Below are 20340 nucleotides of genomic sequence, written 5' to 3'. Positions count from 1 at the left end.
GAACCTCTATATTGTTTCTAGCTTCATGGATTCATAGACAGTTATACATGGATGAACAAGCCTTTGGCAGAAATAGGTGTTCTTTCTTTTGGCAATTAACCCTCTAATGTCCTAAGAGGTAGAAATCAGACTCTCTCAGTCTTATTTTTGATCATCATTTTTCTCAGATTTGGCCTTACCAGTATCCTGCATGGAAGCGCAAGTATTTTCCTGTCTCTACCAGAAATACTAACATTTCATAATCATCCTCTGATTGTTCAGTATATCTGGACTTTTCTCCAGTAACAGTTCCATTTATCACTTTATATCAGAAATTCCTGCTGTTAGCACATATGTGCATGGCCTAAATTTCACCACATTCCTATTACATCAATTCCTCTCTAGTCCTTCCAGTGTAGTATTTGGTCCTCCTATGTTGATAGAGAACCTCCCTCCCATGCTTACACCACCAACAGTTGCACTCGTACATTCTTACTTTTCCATGCCAACTTTATTACTGAAAGTGTTACATAAAATACTGAAAGCATTACATAAAATAACTCCCAATACTGATTTTTGACGAACTAATCTGAAGTACGCATAAACAAGCATTGAACCTGGGCTTAGAATTCCTATGTTTCTGTACAAATAAATGCCTTAACAATAGGCTAGAAAGTCACACGCTCTCCCAGACCCCATGCAATTGTAACTCCTTTTTGTGAAGCAGAAAAGCTGAGATGAAAAGTGACGGGAATGCCATCTCCCAATCTAGTGCTGCGACATTAGTGGGCTCTCCCCTACAAGGGTGGGTTTGTAGCTCTCAGGCACGTAAGGGCCAAACACAACTTGGGCACCACCCCTCTGGCCTTTTAAAAAGGGGATGACTGACTACCTCTGCCTTTTAAGGTCTTGCTGTGTTCTCAGCATGACTCTCCAAGGATATAAGGAAAGAAGCACCAAACATACCCAAAACAGCACGTTTGGCACCTGCAGAAATTCAGTGCAAACAGCTGAGGAAACTTCAGGACTGAGCAACAGCTGCAGTGAGGGGTTACAGGTTCACAATTTTGGACTGCCATGCTTAAATCCTACTAGTTCCCCTTTAGGACCTGCACTAAATGACAAAATCTCCTCCCTGTGGCCTTAACACAGCTGCTTCGGAGGAGGTGCAGCCTCAGCGCCTGGGACAATAAGCAAGAAGCCTGTGTGATTCTGGAACTCATGCAGCCTATTGAGAGAGCAGAGTTGTACTCCTAAATTGAGCAATGCTGTTGCTCTGCCTACTAAGACACACTTGCAATACTTCATGGCTTCCTTTGAGTTTCTAACAGTCTCGTGGGCCTTAGCAGCACGGCAAACAGTGACTCATTAATCTGGCAAAGTACTACCATTGTAGACTCCCTATTCAATTAGTTTTTCTTGCCTTTTCCCTAATCCTCCACTGAATTTTCCTTTATTTCAACCCTAAGCCCACACATGGACACGACATGCCAGTTGATTGCATTTACTGAACCTTCTAGAAAGCACTCTTTCAACATGTTTAATATGTTGTAAATTGTCCTTACCATGTCATGCAGTGTATGTGTTTTGTGATGGGGAAAGGAGTCCTTAACAAAGCCAGTTAAACAGAGAACCAAATCATTTCACATAAAATGCTGTAGCTCCCCTCTCATTAAAACAGTTTACAGCACAAGGGAGTTCAGCCCTGTTGGTTGATAGCTATGCAAACCACCCACTTTGGGCGTAATCAGGCTCATGAAATGGATGTGTTTATAACGATAGTGAGAAACCTCTTTGGTGACTAGGAATATAGAAAGGAATTTTCTTTGAACTCCATTAGATCCTACAGTACTTTGGTCAACATCAGTTTCCTGCTGTGCATTTGAACTTTGTTATTGCCCTACTCAACTTTCACTTCATCTTCCTGCAGTGCTGAAGAATACAGGACATCTGGAGCTGAAAACAATTATTCTTATCTCCTACTGCTTTCATAATTACATGAAGTTCACATTTGAAGTGCTGCATTCCTTATGTGGACATGTGCTTTTAATTAACAGAGGGATGCACCACACCACCAGAAGCCAAATCCTGAATCTTGCACAAGTAGGTTACAGAAACTCTGAATCTGTAGCCAACATGGCAGCTTTCTGGCTGAGCTAGGAGGAAGCCTGGTAACACACACGAGACAATGTAATTTCACCATAACAGTGCTTTTTGTTATACTACTGTAGTAGGATCCAGCAGATGCAGCTGAGATTTAAGTCAGGGTAGGAATGATCTCTTCCCATGGCTTTGCAGAGGGCTTTTCTTGTTTTTCGTGCACTGGCTACCCCTGAGAATTTACAGGGCACAAAGACATGAAGCAAAATGCTGACAAAGAGCTGAAAAAGTGACTTGTCCAAGCTCACCTAGTGGATGACGTCAAGAGACATTTTGTATCTTGCTTCTCTGCTCTGCCAGTACATATGGCATAAAGAGCACACACTGTTCCATCTTCAAATGGTCAGTCTAATGAATATGGAGCATTTCAGCCAGTTGTAATTGACTCTCCAGCAGTAGAAAGAAAATTATGAGCTTTCAGCTAACCTACACAGGCCATCAGTTGAATTACTTCCTTTAAAACAAGCTTCTCTGTAGGGTCTAGACACCTTGGGAAAATTGGCGAGAAGGGAAAGAAAGTGTTACGGGGAAATCACCACTTGCCAATTGTGTTCAATGGCTATTGATGCACAGATATACAGGTTTATGGCCACAAGAAACCTTCAGATTATCTTAGTTGACATCCTGCGTAACACAAAGCATTCGATTTTACATTCAGTCCAAGATCTGTACTATGAAACCAAAATTCTCTGCTCATCTGAAGTATATTTTTCAGAAAATCATCCAATCAAGAGATGGAGAATTTGTCTCAGCAATTCATTCAAATGTTACTATCTTCACTGTTAAAAAACTATGGTTTATTTCTAATTTTTCTAATTTCTTTATGTTAATTTTAAATCTTCTGGCTTTTACCCTGTCTGATAAGTCTTTCTTTGTCCTACTCCACTACAATCCTTGGGACTAAATTTATACATAAGATCTATCTAAAATACTGCATATAGCTAAAATACCCAGATTTTCTCCTACATCATAGATGACTTCTGTGAAATTAACAGTAAGTCAAGTGTCTGACCTAAAGTGTAGGTAAGAAAGAAAAGAAAGAATTATTGCAGTCAGACCAGTTCTCACTATTTCCACAAAAGAGACCTTTTCATATATATCATCTGCTTTAGCATCACACACTAAAGGAAATGTTTAGAAATATTTCTACATCCATGTAAACAGGTTAGGAAAGTAGAGGGTGTGGTAGTGACAACCATTTGCCAAATCAAGTCTAGATCCAAATAGCCTTGCTTATCTTTTGAATGAGTCATTTTAGGGCTTGCAGATAATAGTACAATCCCTTCTTTCCTACAGCGAAGTTTTAAAATTACCCCTCTTTCCTCAAGGCCAGGTAAATAGGTCGCACCTCACAATCTCCAGGTTATTTGCACAGGGAGTGCGTTACTTTCCAGAAAAGCTGTGGCTAAAAGGGCTAAATCAAAAGTAAACATGGCCAAATGAGAGAGATGGGTCCTGATACCAGGAGTCCAGGATATTAAAACTCTTTACAAAGATAAAAAATATTTAGTATCAGAGGGCAGGAAAACAGCAGAACTCCAGTTATTCTCTGAATCTGCTTCTATTTGGGTGGAGCTCTGCTGAAACTAGATACTCAATACAGATATAGTCATAGGGTTAAATTCAACTCTATGAAGAAGGCCATTACAAGCCAGTGTTTAATGGCCACTTAAGACCTCTTCTGACAGCTCAAACAGTGGATGTCTTGTGCTAGTTCTTTGCAAAAGAGATGATTGTCACTCTGGGTGCCCCTTCCTGCCTATATACTTAGGCAGGAATATAAAATACATAAAATACATAAACTATATAAAGATCTCAGTGCAGCAGACAGGCTAGATTTTCTGCATATTCCAGAAGTGTTGAAAAAACAGATTTCCCTTTGACTCATATAGACTGCCTTACACATGCATGTCTGTGGTGGGAGATGCTATTGTTACTTTTCAGCTTTCTGGATGAAGAATTTGCTTCTTGCAAGCTGCAAAAGTCATGGAACAATTTGTAAGAAAGGCTTTTACATAATGCAGTCAATAAAACAACAGTAGCAGAAGATTATAATTGGTTTGGCTGTGTATAATAGAAATATGAATGTGCATACTGTATAAATGGTGTGTCAGGACTATTCAGCACTTTTGCAAAGTTTTTGGAATGCACTGAGTAAAATGGAATGACAATAGTATATAAATGTCTGCACAGCAGCTGAATCCAGCAAAATCCTACATCTTTAGTTCATCTTGAAGAATTTCTCAAAGTGCACCAGTGCCACACAGAGACAGATGTAGGAAAACACAGTATAGCTGGTAGCACTCTCACATATGGATACCCATATCCAAAACAAACACTGAAAATCATCTGGGGCCTGAAAACATCAACGTAGTATTCATTGCTGTTTTCATTTCTGGCCACATAGGATTTTCTGATGGAGGAGTTGTCCAATTTACTGGTTTGATTCCACACTGTAGAATTCAGTGGATTACTCGGCATTGATTTCAGTAGCAGAAAGGTTAGGTGCTAGGGTGGAATTAATACAGATTATTTCCACTCTAAAAGACAGGTGGACAACTTAGGTGCATTAATCCCATTGATAGCCCAGATCAGCAAGTTTCCTTGAGGTATCATTTCCCACTGAAAGCAGCAGCAGCTAAATACCTAAGAAATACTAAGTATGTGGGTCAAGTTGTGGGCACTTTTGAAACTCCCCCTCATTGCCCTAGAATAGTAACCCTCTATTTTCATTCAGTTAGTATTTAGGTCCCTGATCCATGCGTAGGACTGGATCGTGCTGTATCTAGGCTGCCTTTGGTAGCTGTGCTCAAGCTTGGGTTCATGTTCCCAGAACCAGCTGCCCTGAAGCAGTTGCTATCCCACTGTCTGTTGGGGCAGAGCTCTAGGAAGTTAGTCCCCGCTGTGTCTGAACTCACCCCAGACTACAGCCACACTATCTAATAGTGCAGATATCAAAGACTTTTGTTCAAAGTTTAGCTTCTATCCCTAAGCTAAGGGCAATACATGGACATAGAAGTGATAAACAGTAACACTTACATAAACATACAGGAAAATAGAAAATAAAGTCTCCTTTCAGAACTGTTTGTGCTTTCTTAGTAATCACCACTCCTTATTTACCAAGAAAAAAGGTCACATAGTAATGCCTTTTCTGAAAGCTTTGGTCCCTGGAGTAGCCTTGTGAGATAAATCTCTTTTTCCATGAGAGTGCTGGGGGGAGGAGGGAGTGGCCAGGCAGCTGTAGCCAACTTACAACTCTGATGCCATGTAGACAACCATATAATGCAAAACATTTACTGTAAAACAATAGGCAACATTGAGCTATGATCACTTTAGTCCTTTTGCACAAACAAGGCTCCTTAAGCGATCATATAATCTCACGGGCATGTGTCCTTGCTGCATGTTAAACATCAACTTTTGACTCGCAACTACTCCTTTTTCATACAGGGTGAAAGTCAACTCTGTACAAACAAGAGCCACAAGCTCTTTCAGTCTCATGTGAATCCTATTTCAGAGCATGAATGGGATTTAAAAGTGAGATAGGAATCTGATAAAATTGCTGCAAAAGTGAAACTACCGCTTAAAGAAATACTTCTGCAAGATAAACTAAATCAGTCTCACCCACAGACCATTGTCTCATTGTCCATTTTAAAGACCAGATCCTCAGCTGGGTGAGCAGCATAGCTCCACTGAAGTCAGCTTAGCTCAGCCAAGAATTCACTTGTAAAGGTTCAGCCATAAGAAATGTATTGTCGTAACGTTTTGGAGAACCAGCTGGGCTGACTGAAAGCACGCCATTGTAATTCACAAAGAACACAAATAAGCCAAAATATTTTATATATATTGTATAAATATTAATAATAAAAGGTCATAATACATGTAAGCATACCACAAAAATAAAAGAACTGGAATGCTTGCCTAGCAGTTTCACTGGGGAGGTGAGAGCAGGTAATCTATGAGCAGACTTATCACCATTAGTGACATTATTTTAGAAGGATGCTACAGGTCAAATTCTGGCATCAAATTTACATGCTGGGGGGAGGGTCGTGAGATACCATCTTGCCTTCTGCCAAAACTCTGTCTCCAGAAGTTTTCTGGACTGTGCAAGGATGATGCTCAGCCTGTATGTCCAAACCAGAGTCAGCCAGAAATCCTCGTGCTCTGCTTGCAGACCAATTGACTGGAACTGGGAAGGACAGCTGACATAAGTGACCTCTTTGTCACAGAAGTCACTCACTTGGCAGGGAAGCTAGAAAAAGCTAAATTTTGCCAGCCTTGCACAGAGGTCACCACCAAGTACACTGGCCTAGTGTTGTCAGACAAGCTCTTTTGTCAGTCAGTAGGTTTGATGAGGTCCCATAGCTCAGAGCTGCTTGTGTTTTATTCTGAAGACACAGTGTTCGGCAAGAAAGTCTCACAGGAATTAGAAGAACAAAGCTGTAATGAAAACAGATTTACAGCTCCAGGGAGAAAACCTGCCTTAGCCACTTACATTTTGATGACCCGAATGCTTTGGCTGTCTGTGCCAGCCTCACACATTAGCATATTGTTATAGGTGGTGTCATTCAGCAGCAGCCTAAGTAAGGTGTGAGGTGTGTCCCCATCAGTGGATTCCTCCGGCCCGAGAGCTCAGTCCAGTGACAGTTTTCTGTCCCCTTCCATCCTGCCCACCCCAGGCCACCATGGGCCAGAGCCTGCTGCCACCTCCTCTTTGCTGTCCCCTCCGCCAGGCTGGCTGGGCCTCGTTGGGTACGTGCCTGTGTCAAACACACCTACCAACCAGCTGCCCAGCGTTTATGCGTTCTTTACATATTCCCATATGAACAGCCCATAAAGAAAACTGCTTTTTAAAATGAGAAAATATATGTATAAAAATACATGTGCCCATAGAGACTAATCAATTTCCATCCTTGGGGAACACCCGAAAGGCAAGGCCCTGACCAACACACCAACGGGACCCGGCCCTGCTCTGGCAGCAGAGAGATGACACGCACGTACAAAGACCTCCTCGCCCTCGTACCACCGAGAAACTGAGACCTCATCATGAAACTGCAGCAAGCCCGGAGAGAACGTGCCGGGCAAAGAGATGCGCCCACGCCCGTACCAGCGGGTTTACAGCGACATAAACCCTCGTCCTCCGCTTCCTACCCCGCAGCGGGCAGCGCCCCGCCGGCTCCCACGTACCGGGACGGCCCCCGGGCTCGGCCCGACCCCGGCATGGCGGCGGGGGCCGGCCGGCGGGGAGGGGCGGCGGCGGCGGCCATTGGCTGGGCCCGGCGCGGCCGCCAATGCCCCGCGCCCGGCCGCCGCCTCCCGCCGCCGCGGAGAATGGAGGCGCCGCCGCTGCCGGGCTTCTCCGAGGAGCAGTTTCGGGCCGCCTGCCGGGAGCTGGACCAGCCTGCACCGGCTGCGGGGGGACCCTGGCAGCTCCTGGTGGAGAGTATGGGCGTGAGGATCTACCGGCTGTACGACGAGGTGGGCGGGCGGAGGGAGATCCCCCCACACACCGCCCTGCACCGGCGGGGGGGGGAGGCGGCCGTGCCTCCGATCCTCCCCGCCCGGGGCTGAGCCCCGCGTGGGGGGGAGCGCCCGCGGGGCGGGGAGCCGGGGGAGGGCGGCTGAGGAGCGGGGCGGGCTGCCGGGGGCGGGGGAGAGGCGGCACGTCCCCGTCCGGAGCCGCCGGTTCCCCGCACGGGTCAGGCTGAGGTCCGTTGTCCGTCCAGGCGCTACCGGCCTCGGCTCAGTTTCTCCGGGCTCCCAGAAAGCGGCTTTCAGGGTAATGCTATTAACTGCTGATGGAGAAAGCTGCTCTGCAGAAAACACCGCTCTTACAAACTGCTGGGGGAACCTGCAAACTGTGAGGCTCTTAACGCTTGTTAACAGCTGGTGGTCGGAGAAATTCGTGGTGGAAGGTGCTCTCGGCGACAGGAGCAGTCGTGGGTCTAACGGGGCGTTTGCTCTGCGTGTCCCACTTCTCTCCAGAGCCCTCTGTGAGGGATGCGTGTGGTGAAGGGGAGACCCGTCCCTGCACACTGGCTCCTGAGCAGCCTCCTGCTCGGCAGACTCCTGCCTCCCTCCCTTCTCCCTCTCTCCAAAACTCCCTTCAAACTGATTTCCCACCTTTCTCCCTCTAAGATCAGGAGGTGGTTCAGAAAGGGTTGGAATGAAATTCCCCCCTTTTGGGGGGGACTTAATTCTTTGACGAAGATCAAAAGTTTAGGCTTCCAGAACTGACTCGTAGGTGATTAATTTAGTGAGTGTTTATTAAATCATAAATCACGTGATTTATGATTTGGTGACTTCTGAATCCATATAAATATCCTATTTCTTTAGCTCTGTGATCATAGTTACCTCTCAGCTCCTTATAAAGCTGGACTTCATGCTGTGCTTTGCATGAAAATTTTGGATTTGTATTCTGAAAAATCATTTCAGGCATGGTCATGTTAAAAACAAATAGCAAATAAAGCAAACGTATAGGTCTGTGTGAAAGGCGAGACAGGGTAGGCAAAGTCTCAAAGTCTTTTTAAAACAAAAAGTCACTTCATACACCTCAGAGTTTTTTGGTGGTAAATAATCCCTATTTACAGCATGGACATGGTAACTGTGACATGGTAACTGGCAAGAGCAAGACAAGCTTATCCATGACTGCACGCAGCAAAGGCAAGCCCACGGTGTCAGCCAGGTATCTATGCAAGAATTAGATATGCTGATGAAATAGAGCTTACTAGGAGCGTTGCTTCTGGAGTGGATGAAATCGAAACTTTAGGACTGGAGCTTATCACAGACCTGTAAATGTGTCACGCGGTGAGCAAAGGCAAAGTAACTTCAGGAAGCTGGAGGCTGGATTTAGCCAAACAAATGGGACCAGGTGTCTGTAAGACTTGTATTGGGGCAGCCTGTGTTGCTGTGGCTTTGCTGCTTTTGTATAAATTGAAGCTGGCTAGATGGAAAGTAGCTCAGGCTTCTCCTTCTCATGCTTTTATATAGAGGGACTATTGAGCTGACTAAAAAATATTTAGAAGAGTTTGGTTTTTTTTGGGGGGGGGGGTTGTGTATTTTACGATGACCCTAATTTAGGCCGAACGGATGCTAGGTAGGATGCAAGGGACCTTTTCAAGTTCAGTCTTCTGATTCTGCTGGGAAATAAGTCTCTTGTTTGTTTTGTCTTCCAGTTGCTTCAAATTGCCACATGAGAAGAAGAACCAAGTCTAGGAGGAGGGTCTTTGCTTAAATTTGTTACTGGAAAAATTGGCTTTTAGCACTTATTGAACTTCAAGTCCACTATAGCAGTGGTAGTCCTGGAAGCTGAAGGCAGCAGTTATGTTTCCTGTTGCCTTCGCTTTCCGCCTTCTCTTTCCACCTTCTCTGCAGGCTACACAAATCGATCTCCTGGACTTTCCTGCTCTGTGCTGTATTCCAAGCCACTGATTGACTCTCCTGCTGATAGGCCTCTGAAAAATTTCACTCTTGTTTTAACTTTCTTCTTATAAATTGCTGTTTTTATTGAATGTCTTTGTCCAGCTTACCTCCTGCAAGGTGTACTGTTCACTTTTCAGATCGTGATTTGCTATTTCATGCCGTTATCAAAATACTACCCTTTTTAATAGATGATACTTAATGATGTATGCCATGATTTGTCTAGCAGTTGAACAAATAGATCGGTAGAGAAGAACAGCATAATTTCTCAATCTGTCTTGAGCTACAGTATAAGAACTTGAAGGCTACAGATATAAGAATGACTGAACTGGTATTGCGAACCAGTTGGGAGCCTACTTTTGAATGTAAGGTAGAATCCCATGTGTTAAGTCAGGAGATTAGGTAGTGCAGCACTTGCGCTCTGTATTTAGTGGCTTCTGAATTATGTGACGGTAAATGACATCACTACAGCTCTATTTCAGTCTCTTGATGGAGGTTCTATCTATAGCAAAAATGCTCTAAAGACCTATATTGTATGCATATCTTTTGATAATCCTCAATTAAAAAGTATTACAGGCACTTCCAGCTGCCTATTGGGTGGAACATAAAAGCTTTAGAAACAAGCAATACAATGTAATAGTTTGTGGTCCTAAAGTTTTACTCTGGAAGTGTGAAACTGTAGTCTGTCCTCACTAAGGTACGAAGCACACGATTCTAGGCAAAGTCTTTGAGGCAAGCTCTGATAGCTTAAATGACAGAATTACTGCATGGCTTTCTTCTAGCAAAGAGATTAAGAGGAAGCTAAAGGATGCAAAGAAACGGTGAGTGTGCTGATGAACAGCTAGCTTTGCATGTTGACTGCAAAATTAAAGTTTCTGGTGAGTTTGGTTTGTTACCTCTCAAGATGCAGTCATAATCAAAGTCCAGGAAAAGAATACAAAGACTATTCTTCAGTGGAAGAGCAGCCCCATGACATGGGGAAGCAAAACTTTTTGTCTGAATTACTAGAAGAGCGAGAAGAGTTGTAGTTTGCTGTTCTCCTGCCTTATGTGACACTTAATGTAAATGTACATTCATGCAAGAAAATCCATGTAGTGTTTCTGACTAGTGACCTGGAATGAAATAGTGTTTAAGGTAAAACAACTATTTTTGAAGTACCAGTGTTGTGCTTTGGCATATGCTGTTGGGTCTCGGCTCAATTTCAGGAGTGATATTTTCAAAATTAGTTTTTCTTGTGAAAATGAAAGCATTGATGTCGTTTACAAAGGTGATATGAGTGCATGGGGCTGCACAGGTGCTGAACAGTTCAAGTTTGAAGCTAGTGTTTGATGCTTCAGTGAAGCCCCAGTGAAGATGAGTAGCTTAAGCTTCTTGGTCCCATTATTATCTTCTGGTACATCAAATCTTCGTCTTTTAGGGTTGATTTGTGAAGGGGAAGGAGACAAATCAACCATTCACTAACAGAATGTTATATAATCCTTCCTTCCCTTTCCTTGAGAATGCTTGAATTTGATTCTACACTGTATATTCAAAATACTCTCATTGTTTTAATTTAGTCCTGAACTGGTACTAACAATAGTACAAACATTGCTCTATAGGCACAGATGGAGTTCCCATATGTTGAGAGTAACATTAAAAGCATTAACATAGGAGATATCCTGCACCCCACCCCTTTAGTGCAGACAGCTTTCCGTGCAAATAGCTGGTAACTATTCAAGGCAGATATAATAGCGCATTGTGTATAAACATGGTTGTATATTAGCAATCTGGTGTAGTGGAAGGTGTCCCTGCCCATGGCAGGGGGGTTGGAACTAGATGGTCTTTAAGGTCCCTTCCAACCCAAACCATTCTGTGATTGTATGAACATTGTAAAGTATTCTTGTATCACAGCCTGAAGTATAAGCATACCTAACTTGCTGGAAAGCTTATTCCAGTTTGTGCAGTACTTGGTAACCTCCTGGAAATGGCTGAGATTCTTAAGCATGTTATATAGGGTCTGAAGACCTTGCTACAAGAATTTGATGCTTCTGGTAAGCTTCAATGTGGGCAGGATTTAGTCCATATTGACCACTGGAGATGAAAAGGGGCCTGCGTGTGTGTGAAGAAACATGCTCCCTTTGGAACTACTCATGAAGTAAAAGGGTACTGGTGTAAGGGAAGGAACAACCATTGTGCAAGGCAGGTCAGCCTGTCTGGATTTAAACTTTCATATATAGATCAAAAAGTCGAGGTTAAAGACTGAATCTTGCATTGTTTTTTGAACACTTGCTTTCACAGCTCTTGAGCGTATTTGTGGTATGTGCCCCACCTAACTTCCTTCAGCTGTTCTCCCTGCTGCAGAGTATTTCCCTTTCCTGTGTGACTTTTCCTCTCCCCATTCTGTTTCCACAGCAATCAGGACTTTATGAGTATAAAATCTTCGGTGGTCTTGCTGACTGTCCCCCAAAACTGTGTGCAGATGTCTATATGGACCTAGATTTCAGAAAACAATGGGATCAGTATGTTAAAGGTAAGCTCATCTAGGCAGTTTAAAAGCAAGCTTTATGTCCACATTGACTCTTCCCACTAAAACTTTCTTCAAAGGTATTTTAAAGTTGCTGCATCCAAAGACTTTGGGCCAGACTTAAGTAGCTTTTGGGATAAGGTTGCACTCTGCACGTATACAAGTAAACACTGACATGGAACAGCCAGTATCTCATCACCATATAGCTTTCTTCTGGAATGAATTCTTTCCACGTTGTTTAAAGCATATAATTGGCATCACTTGTTATGCTGGAGCATCTTGTAGCTTCTAGTTGTTGTAATTCCTAGGTTAAATTTTAGATGTTCTGGGGAGAAATGGAGAAGGTACCTTTTGTGCATCTTTGCATATTGTGCCGGAGCAGTGCAATCATAGAATACCAGGTTGGAAGGGACCTCAAGGATCATCTGGTCCACCCTTTCTTGGCAAAAGCACGGTCTAGACAAGATGGCACAGCACCCTGTCCAGCTGAATCTTAGAAGTGTCCAATGTTAGGGAATTCACCACTTTCCTGGGGAGATTATTCCAATGGCTGATTGTTCCCGTTGTGAAAAATTTTCCTCTGGCTTGCACCAGTTTGATGCATGATGGCATGTCTTTTCCTGAAAGCATTGGTTGTTCTTGGCACCTTTTACAATCAGAAATGGGTGTATTGAGAGAATAGTTGGTGACTTCGGGCTTTTACAGAGAAAAGAATAACTAATTTAGTTGTGTTTATTTAATGTTGTCTTTGAAAAGGGGAGTTGAACCTGGATATGCATATGATGTTAAAACATCTTAAGTCAGCAGTGACAAGGCAAGGATTCAGCTGATGTAGGCATCCAGTAATCCATTTATTTTAAAGGTGGGGAGCCTTTCCCTTTTAAGCCTGTGCTTAAAACGGTTCAGGCCAATAAGACTGAAACATGCTCAAAGTGTTTTGCTGAACAAAGAACAGTGTTAAAAAACACAGAACTGTTAAATGTTGTGCTTGTTAAGTCTAGGACAGCTCTATGGTGAACAGCTACTGGTAATGCCTTTGGCTGTATTGATACAGAGAACCACATGTTTGACTCGTGTCAGTACTTGGTCAAGCTTAAGAAGCTATGTCTTCATAAGTACGTGCTACTTGTCAAAATGGGCAATAGCTTTCTTGTAGCAAAGGCCACTTTGCCATTAACGAAAGAAAAAAAGCTGTAGTGGGACTCAACATTATCATATTGGATGTAAAAATACTATGTTATCTTGAATTACTTCAGCAGTCTTTCATTTAAGTGTATTTAGGAGAATTGAATCCTTCTTAAACACTTTTTTTTTTTTCTTTTTTTTTTGGTAATGCCTTCATAGAGAAAAGAAAGGAAGCAGTTGGGGGAAGCTACACCCTTAAACTAAAAACTAGATAATGTTGCAGAGTTGGCGTTTATATCCTTGCTGACCATGACATGTTAATCTCTGAACTTATACTTGTGCTGGTACTTCAAGTCCAGTGTTTCACACAAGTTAACTCTTGAAGGGCATAAACATAATGTTAATGCTTTCCTTTTAGCTTAAAATTTGACACAAGCTCTCCCATTCTTTAGAACTGTACATACGATGAAATACCACTAGCCAACATTTTCAATGTAAACAATATAAGCTTTGTTTTTCTCCTTTCACATTTAGGGAGAAAAACCAGAAAACTTCCATTCAGAGCCTTCTTGCTCTTTGTTTTACTGTTTTTATTCCTTGTTGCTCTTACAGCTATGCAATAATGGCAGTCCAAAGAAGAGTTTTCTGCTGAACTGCTGGCTGGTATTGAAATAAAAACATGACCAGAGTAGAAGTAGCTGCCTTTTTAGTTGAAAAGGTAACTGCTCCTGCACTAAGCATAAGAGGAGCTAATCTCTATCCTCTAGTTCTGTTCAGCAAAACTCTTTATGAAGGCCTGACTGGAGGCAGATATGGACAGGATTCCTGTGAGCACTTCAGAAGGTCAGGCTTTGATCTGTTCTTGCCAAGGATTTGCCTGAGGCCTCAGAAATTTTGGTATCTGTCTGCTACTATTGTTGCATTGCTGTTAGTACCCTGGCTATTTCCAAAGCAGGCTCCTGGACATCTACGAGATGTGGACATCCACGAGATGTGGACATCCTGAGGCCTGGTCTGCAGGGAAGCTGTGACTAAACTGTAGAGTAGTGACTGAGGTACCATATGCTTCTGTGGCATGGTACGAAATGGTTGGGCCTGAGCAATATTGAAACTTGCTACTCCTGATTGCAACAGCATCCTGATTGAGATCATACTTCCCAACAATTTAATGGTAATAATTGACTGCTAAAGCAGCAAATGCAGCTGTGACTGTTACGAATAAAACGGACTTGTGATCTGTTGTAGTAATGCTAAGTGAAATCTGGTTATTGATTAAAATGCACTGTATTCTGCTTTGATCAGAAGCTGTCCACTAGTATTGACAGACTAAAGTGAATACAGGTGGGACGTGACTTACCTATTGCGTGCTTTTTCTGTGTTTGCAAAGATACAAAGGTAGATGAGTTAGTAGCTACCAATTGCATCGAGGTCTTTAAAATAGTGTCTGAATCCCTTTGAAAAAGGAAAGCTCTGCAGTTAGAAATGAAAGTAAAGCTAATAAACCAATGCTCCAGTGACCTCTGGTGGATAGCATAATGCTGTAGCTTATTACAACACTGGGAATATTGTGCATCCAATACTGTTCCAATCTGGAGAAGAAGAGAAGCTGTTTTCGTGGGTGACAGCTGACTTGCAGGGCATACTAAGAGAAGCCTAGTTTGAAACATGTTATATAGGGAAAGAATCTCCCATCTGTGGCACTCTTTTTGCCTTAGCAATGAGATTATCAGTCTGTTCTAGCCTTATTTTTTAAAACTACTGAAAGTGATGTGGCAGACTGTGTGCATTAACTCTGAAGGATATATAGCACCTCAGGCAGAAGTCTGCTCTAAAGGAGGAACAGACCAGTCTGACTGTTAATGTGAACCACCTCTCTGGATCACACCCTTTTTAACTGCACCCATGTAATGACCAGTCCCTGAGCAGACAGGAATTTACCCTGGCTCAGCCGCCCCATGGCTTGTCAGGTCCATTGCCCTGATAATGGCAGTTATTGTCTCAAGGGAAGAAGCCATACAGTAGACAGTTTTTCAAACTCAGTTATGTAGTTTGACTTGAACTAATTTTTATCCTTCATGCCACACTAGTACCTGACTGAGTCACTGCCATGTTTTAGGGACTGTTAGATTTTTTTTTTTTTTTTTTCCCCTATTCAGCTGCCTTCTGATTGAGTTTCCAGGCAGACTAAAGGTGGTGTAATGAAGGCTTATAAACTGCTCAAGCTTCTTGATCACTGTTGCCTGTATATGCTGCTGTGAAATTCCTAATAGCTTTTCCAAACTTCATTAATCCCTCATATAAGACCTCTTCACTTATTGAAAAACACTGCTCGTTAACTCAGAATCATTTACAAGGATAATGACATGCTTGTGAAAAAGCATACTGTGCTTGCGGCTCAGAATTATACAGAATATGCATAGGTGAGGAAACAGCTTTGAGATGGAAAGGCTTTGAATGAGCTTACTGTCTGAAAAGGAATTTGACTCTGCCTCCCCCCAGAATCGTTCTGGTTTTGTGTTTTGGGGGTTTTTCATTAGGTAGGTTTTTTTGTTTTTTTTCATCAATGAATTCAATAGCAGCAGAAAATCAGGCCACCTGCTTTTGTGTATTTGGTTCCTGAACAACCCTGCTACAGAACTTTTCCTAACATCTTCTACTGCTACAACTTTACATAAGTATCAATTTTGACATAAGGGTTGCGTGTAAAATGTGCTAATGTCAGAAATCTGAGCAGTTCTTGATGCCACGTATGGTTCTGTTGCAGTAGAAATTTAAAATATCTAACAATCTTCCTTTTTCAACTGTAGAGCTACATGAGAAAATATATGATGGTGAAAAAGTAATCTACTGGGAAGTGAAGTACCCTTTTCCTCTCTCAAACAGAGATGTATCCTTTCAAGTTTTTTTGTTCCTCTTGCAGTTTTTGTCACCTGGTCATCCAGGGATCCTAACAGTGTACTGATTGTACTGCTCTGCTGCACTTGATCTAAGATCTTGCAGTCCTCATGTTACATGGAATATGTATAGCATGAAGAAGAGCGTGGGTGCCTCTTCCCACATACAACTAAAGCTCACATAGCTGAATTATTACTCTGCAGGATTGAATCCTATAGAAGCATAAGAAATAATTTGAAGGGGCTGGTATTTGTAATGGAATTCGCTTGTCAATTCATCATATGTCAAACTGACACTGTTTTGACATGCCTTCTCAACTTGGAATACAGTATGTCTATATTCGTGAATGTCGAGAGATGGATGTTGATGGGCGGAAGATCTGGGTTGTGTTAGCTCAAAGTGTGTCTGTTCCTCAGTGCCCTGAAAAGCCTGGTATTGTCAGAGTTAAAAGCTATAAACAAAGTCTGGCAATTGAAAGTGATGGCAAGACTGGATCTAAAGGTAAGAGGTCAAGAAAGTGTGATCACAAGTCATGTAGAAATGGAAATTTTAAGCTAAAACCAGTTCCTATAAAGTGGATGTACTGAGCACTAGGAGTACTTAAAAATGAATGGAACTTTTGGAAATGTCCAGTGCAGCATGCTACTGTTAAGAATCTTTTAACAGTTGGGCTAGGTAGTTAAGAATAGACTACTGACCACATCATTCTGCACTCTCATCCCACCCCCACTCCCTCATCCCACACTTATTTTCCTGCCAGCCAGTTCAGTTGGGTAGAGTCTGATGCTAGCTGCAATTTGGTTAACTCGGCAATGATTTAAATATCATGCTTGACAGATGTATAGATTAAAGGGTTTGCCTAGAGATTGACTCCTGTCTGAGATTAGTCCTTTAAAGACAGCCTTATTTTATAAGACAGGCTGCCTAAAATAGTTTGCCATAGTCTAAATTAATATTATGGTGCTCTCAGCTTCCCAGAGGTTAACTGGGAATGGCTATACTTATTTCACATTCCACTTCAGTACAAGTTGACTTTTTTGTGAAGAATTCAGAGCAGAACTGTTGTACTTGGTGCTTCAGCTTCTGTCATATGGTGTTAGAGCTAATACTCAGACTATGGCTGGATAATGTTGTAGTAACTTCTCTCTCATCTCTAGTCTATATGTACTATTTTGATAATCCTGGTGGCATGATTCCATCATGGCTGGTCAACTGGGCTGCCAAGGTGAGTAAAGGTTGACAGCACAATTGTCTTTGGCTAATCTGTTTCAAACAATGTATTAACTGTATCCATATCTGTCTTCTGCATGTTGGGTAGCATTATTTTTTTCTGAAACAGATGTATTGACCTTTCTAGCTCTTATGCAGTCCCGTTTTTAGAGTCTCGCTATTGTCTGCTTACATGGCAGTTGTCTTCATTTTTTATTTTTTTTAAATTCCTGTCAAATTCCTTTTCTTAGTCAACCAGGTGGGTAAATTTCTGCAGCAAAAACAACAAATCCATGTTCCAGAGCATATGTGAATAGCCTTAACGCAAGCAAACTTCAATATTGCAGTCTGTTCACAAAGTATTAAAAGAATGGTCTGCTGCTTTGTACCAGATCTTGGAATTGTCCTGTATTTGTTTGAAGGCCTCGATCTATATAGTGGGAATTCTCATCTTGCTTATAGTTTTTCTTGATAACATTATGCAAGAATGACTTTTCCACTTTTCTCTTTACAGAGTGGTGTGCCTACTTTCTTGAAGGATATGCAAAAAGCTTGCCATAATTATTCTAAGAACACGTAGATCGAAGTTGATCTTAGTTGTTTAACTCATAGAGCTCTGCACTTACGGGAGTGGCCATTGTATATTACACTGGATAAAATCTACCTCTAATATTGGAAAGATTTTTATTTTACTTGGTTTATGCCTTGAATTTTATTAGATCTTTGTTTCCATCTCCAACTGAAGAGCTAGCCACTGACAAGGTAACACCAACATCAGCTGCATCCTCTAGAAAGTACTTAAGTTTAGCCTTGTCCCCCATGCTTTGCTTATGCTGATTGTAATGTGTCAGCTAGAGGAATTCCATTGATTACATCCTTGGACAACAGACAATGATCTTGCTAGGAAAAATGTCTGAACTTGGACTGAAAATTCTCTGCATGTGTTATGCCTGGATCTGCCTTTGTGGCCTTGCAGGGTGGCTTCCTACTGAAATTGAATAATGGAACTTGCATTGCTTAGGAGGAAACACTTTTGCTACCCAAGTTTGTCATTGTAAACTGTCTGCCTGCTATAAACCTAAAAATGCTGAGGGCATATAGGTAAATTACTAGAAGTCTGCGGTAGGAACCGGAACTCTGTGTTACTAAGCTTCCTTGTGATTGCTTTAAGTCCAGATATAAAAGGACTTGTGCCTAAAGCCTTGGACTCACATCTCAATATCCCTGTGTGAAAAGTAAAAACCAGTAGCTCTGTACAGCTAGTAAAAAAGGAGGAGTTGGCTTCCATGTCTGATTTAAGGGTAGCAAGTTGTATCTTCAGAGTCAGTAGCTTTATCTATAAAGCAGCTTGGATACCAACTTTAAACTGGAAGTAATTTTAAAAGGCATGCCTGCAACTGAATGTGAATGAACTTGATGTGAAACTTTGGCTTGCTTGCATTTTTAAATTTCATGCTGATTGTAAAGAGTAAAACTGTAATTTTGGATGGTAATCCACTAAAAGTACAACTGAGCAGGAAATTAAATTTCCATCACCTTTGCGGGGTGTTGGGCGGGGGGGAGTGGGGAGGGTGGAGCGCATAAAAGGTGAGAGGTCCTCAATCTCAGGGATTTAAAATATTCTGCATCATTACTAAATCTGATCCTGTTACTGAACAAATCTTGTAATGGGGTAGCTTTGTCTTGTTAAAAAAGAAATGATTGAAGTGATTGCCTTTATACTTTGTGTAAATATTTGTTTCCAATAAATCATTATTCTATCCATGCAGTGCTCTTGTTCCATCTCTCACATTTAAGAGTGGCCATGCTGGGCAGGTCACAAATGACAGGTTGATATCATGGGCTGTTTTATTTTTAAAGGCTTTTGAAAGAGTAACTTGGATTTATGAGAAATAAGTAGGATTCCATGTGTTCTGAAGAGCTTGCTGCCAGCAGTTTAGGCATTTTTCAAGTGTCTGACTTGGAGACCATTACTGAGTTGAATATTACAGTGCTAGACAACTTTGAATCCATTTTAAATTTAGCTGTCACATGTGTTTTTTTCCAGCAGATAAAGAACAGACATCGAGAGAGAATAGTTCTGAAGCATAATTCTCTTTAACTTTCCATGATTTTTGTACACATGCACTTACTGGAACTGGAGCCAAATTTTTATTTCTGTGTACTGAAAATGAATTGCCTCCATCATACCAAGAATATGATGGTGTTTTACCTGAGTATATCAGTTCTCTAATTTCTTTTTTGGCAGTGTTTAAAAAAAACTACCTTGAGAATTCAGAAACCATTTTAGCAGTGTGCTAAGTATGTAGGAATTCAAATGTCATAAGCAATCACAAGAATACACAAAAGAGTTGCTTTTGAACAACAGGATGTGGAGACAAGTTATGTCCTGAAGCAAAGCAGCAAAGGTGGGACTAGGTAGATTGTTCAATAAAGAAGCTAGAAAAGCAACAAGCTATTCTAGACTAGATATAACAGAATTTAAAAAGAGGACTAGCTGAGGATGAATCTTCCTGGAACAATGATGCAAGCTAATTGATTTCCAATTCCTTCTGAACAAAACCGACCTCTGTACCACAGTAGTACAAAACCTATCTGTAATTGTAAACCTACCTTAAAACTTAGAGTTTCAAGGTTTACAAGAAATGTGTACCTAGTGAGCTGAGTATGTGCAGAGATGAATCATGTACAGATGAGATAAATTTTTTTTCATCCTTTTTCTTGAACCAATCTGTAATTTTGTTTAGTCTTTAATTAAATGAAAGCAGGAGAAAGAGTGAAAGCATTTTATATTCATAAATTCATGGTTGCATCTTTGTCATTACAGTTATTTGTCATCAAGACATAGTTTACAGTTGTCTGCACTGGACTGAAACAGTTAAGACTTGAGTATTCAAGAGGCTGAAGGGCTTCATTGTCAATCTTGCTGAAAACTTGATTTCCTACAGACCCCACAGAGACTACAGAATACATGGCTTTTGCTCACGTATCCTTATTAAAACCATTGCACAGGCAGTTTCTTGTGCTGTACACAACTTTCCAGATTAAAATGC

General features: G+C 41.6%; 1 protein-coding gene across 1 annotated transcript; it reads left to right on the top strand.

Moving 5' to 3' along the window:
* The first annotated feature begins 7427 nt into the window (after positions 1–7427).
* PCTP (phosphatidylcholine transfer protein) lies at positions 7428–19051 on the top strand. The gene is given in 7 exon segments (XM_052808231.1): positions 7428–7451; positions 7453–7614; positions 11947–12064; positions 15991–16070; positions 16408–16579; positions 17236–17303; positions 17802–19051. Coding segments are annotated over 7 exon segments (690 nt in total). The 3' UTR covers positions 17868–19051.
* Positions 19052–20340: the final 1289 nt, after the last annotated feature.

This window comes from Harpia harpyja, chromosome 14, assembly GCF_026419915.1.
Source record: "Harpia harpyja isolate bHarHar1 chromosome 14, bHarHar1 primary haplotype, whole genome shotgun sequence".
NCBI classification, from domain to species: domain Eukaryota; kingdom Metazoa; phylum Chordata; class Aves; order Accipitriformes; family Accipitridae; genus Harpia; species Harpia harpyja.
The sequence above is the reverse complement of the archived record's forward strand: the minus strand, read 5'-3'. Positions and strand labels throughout refer to the sequence as shown.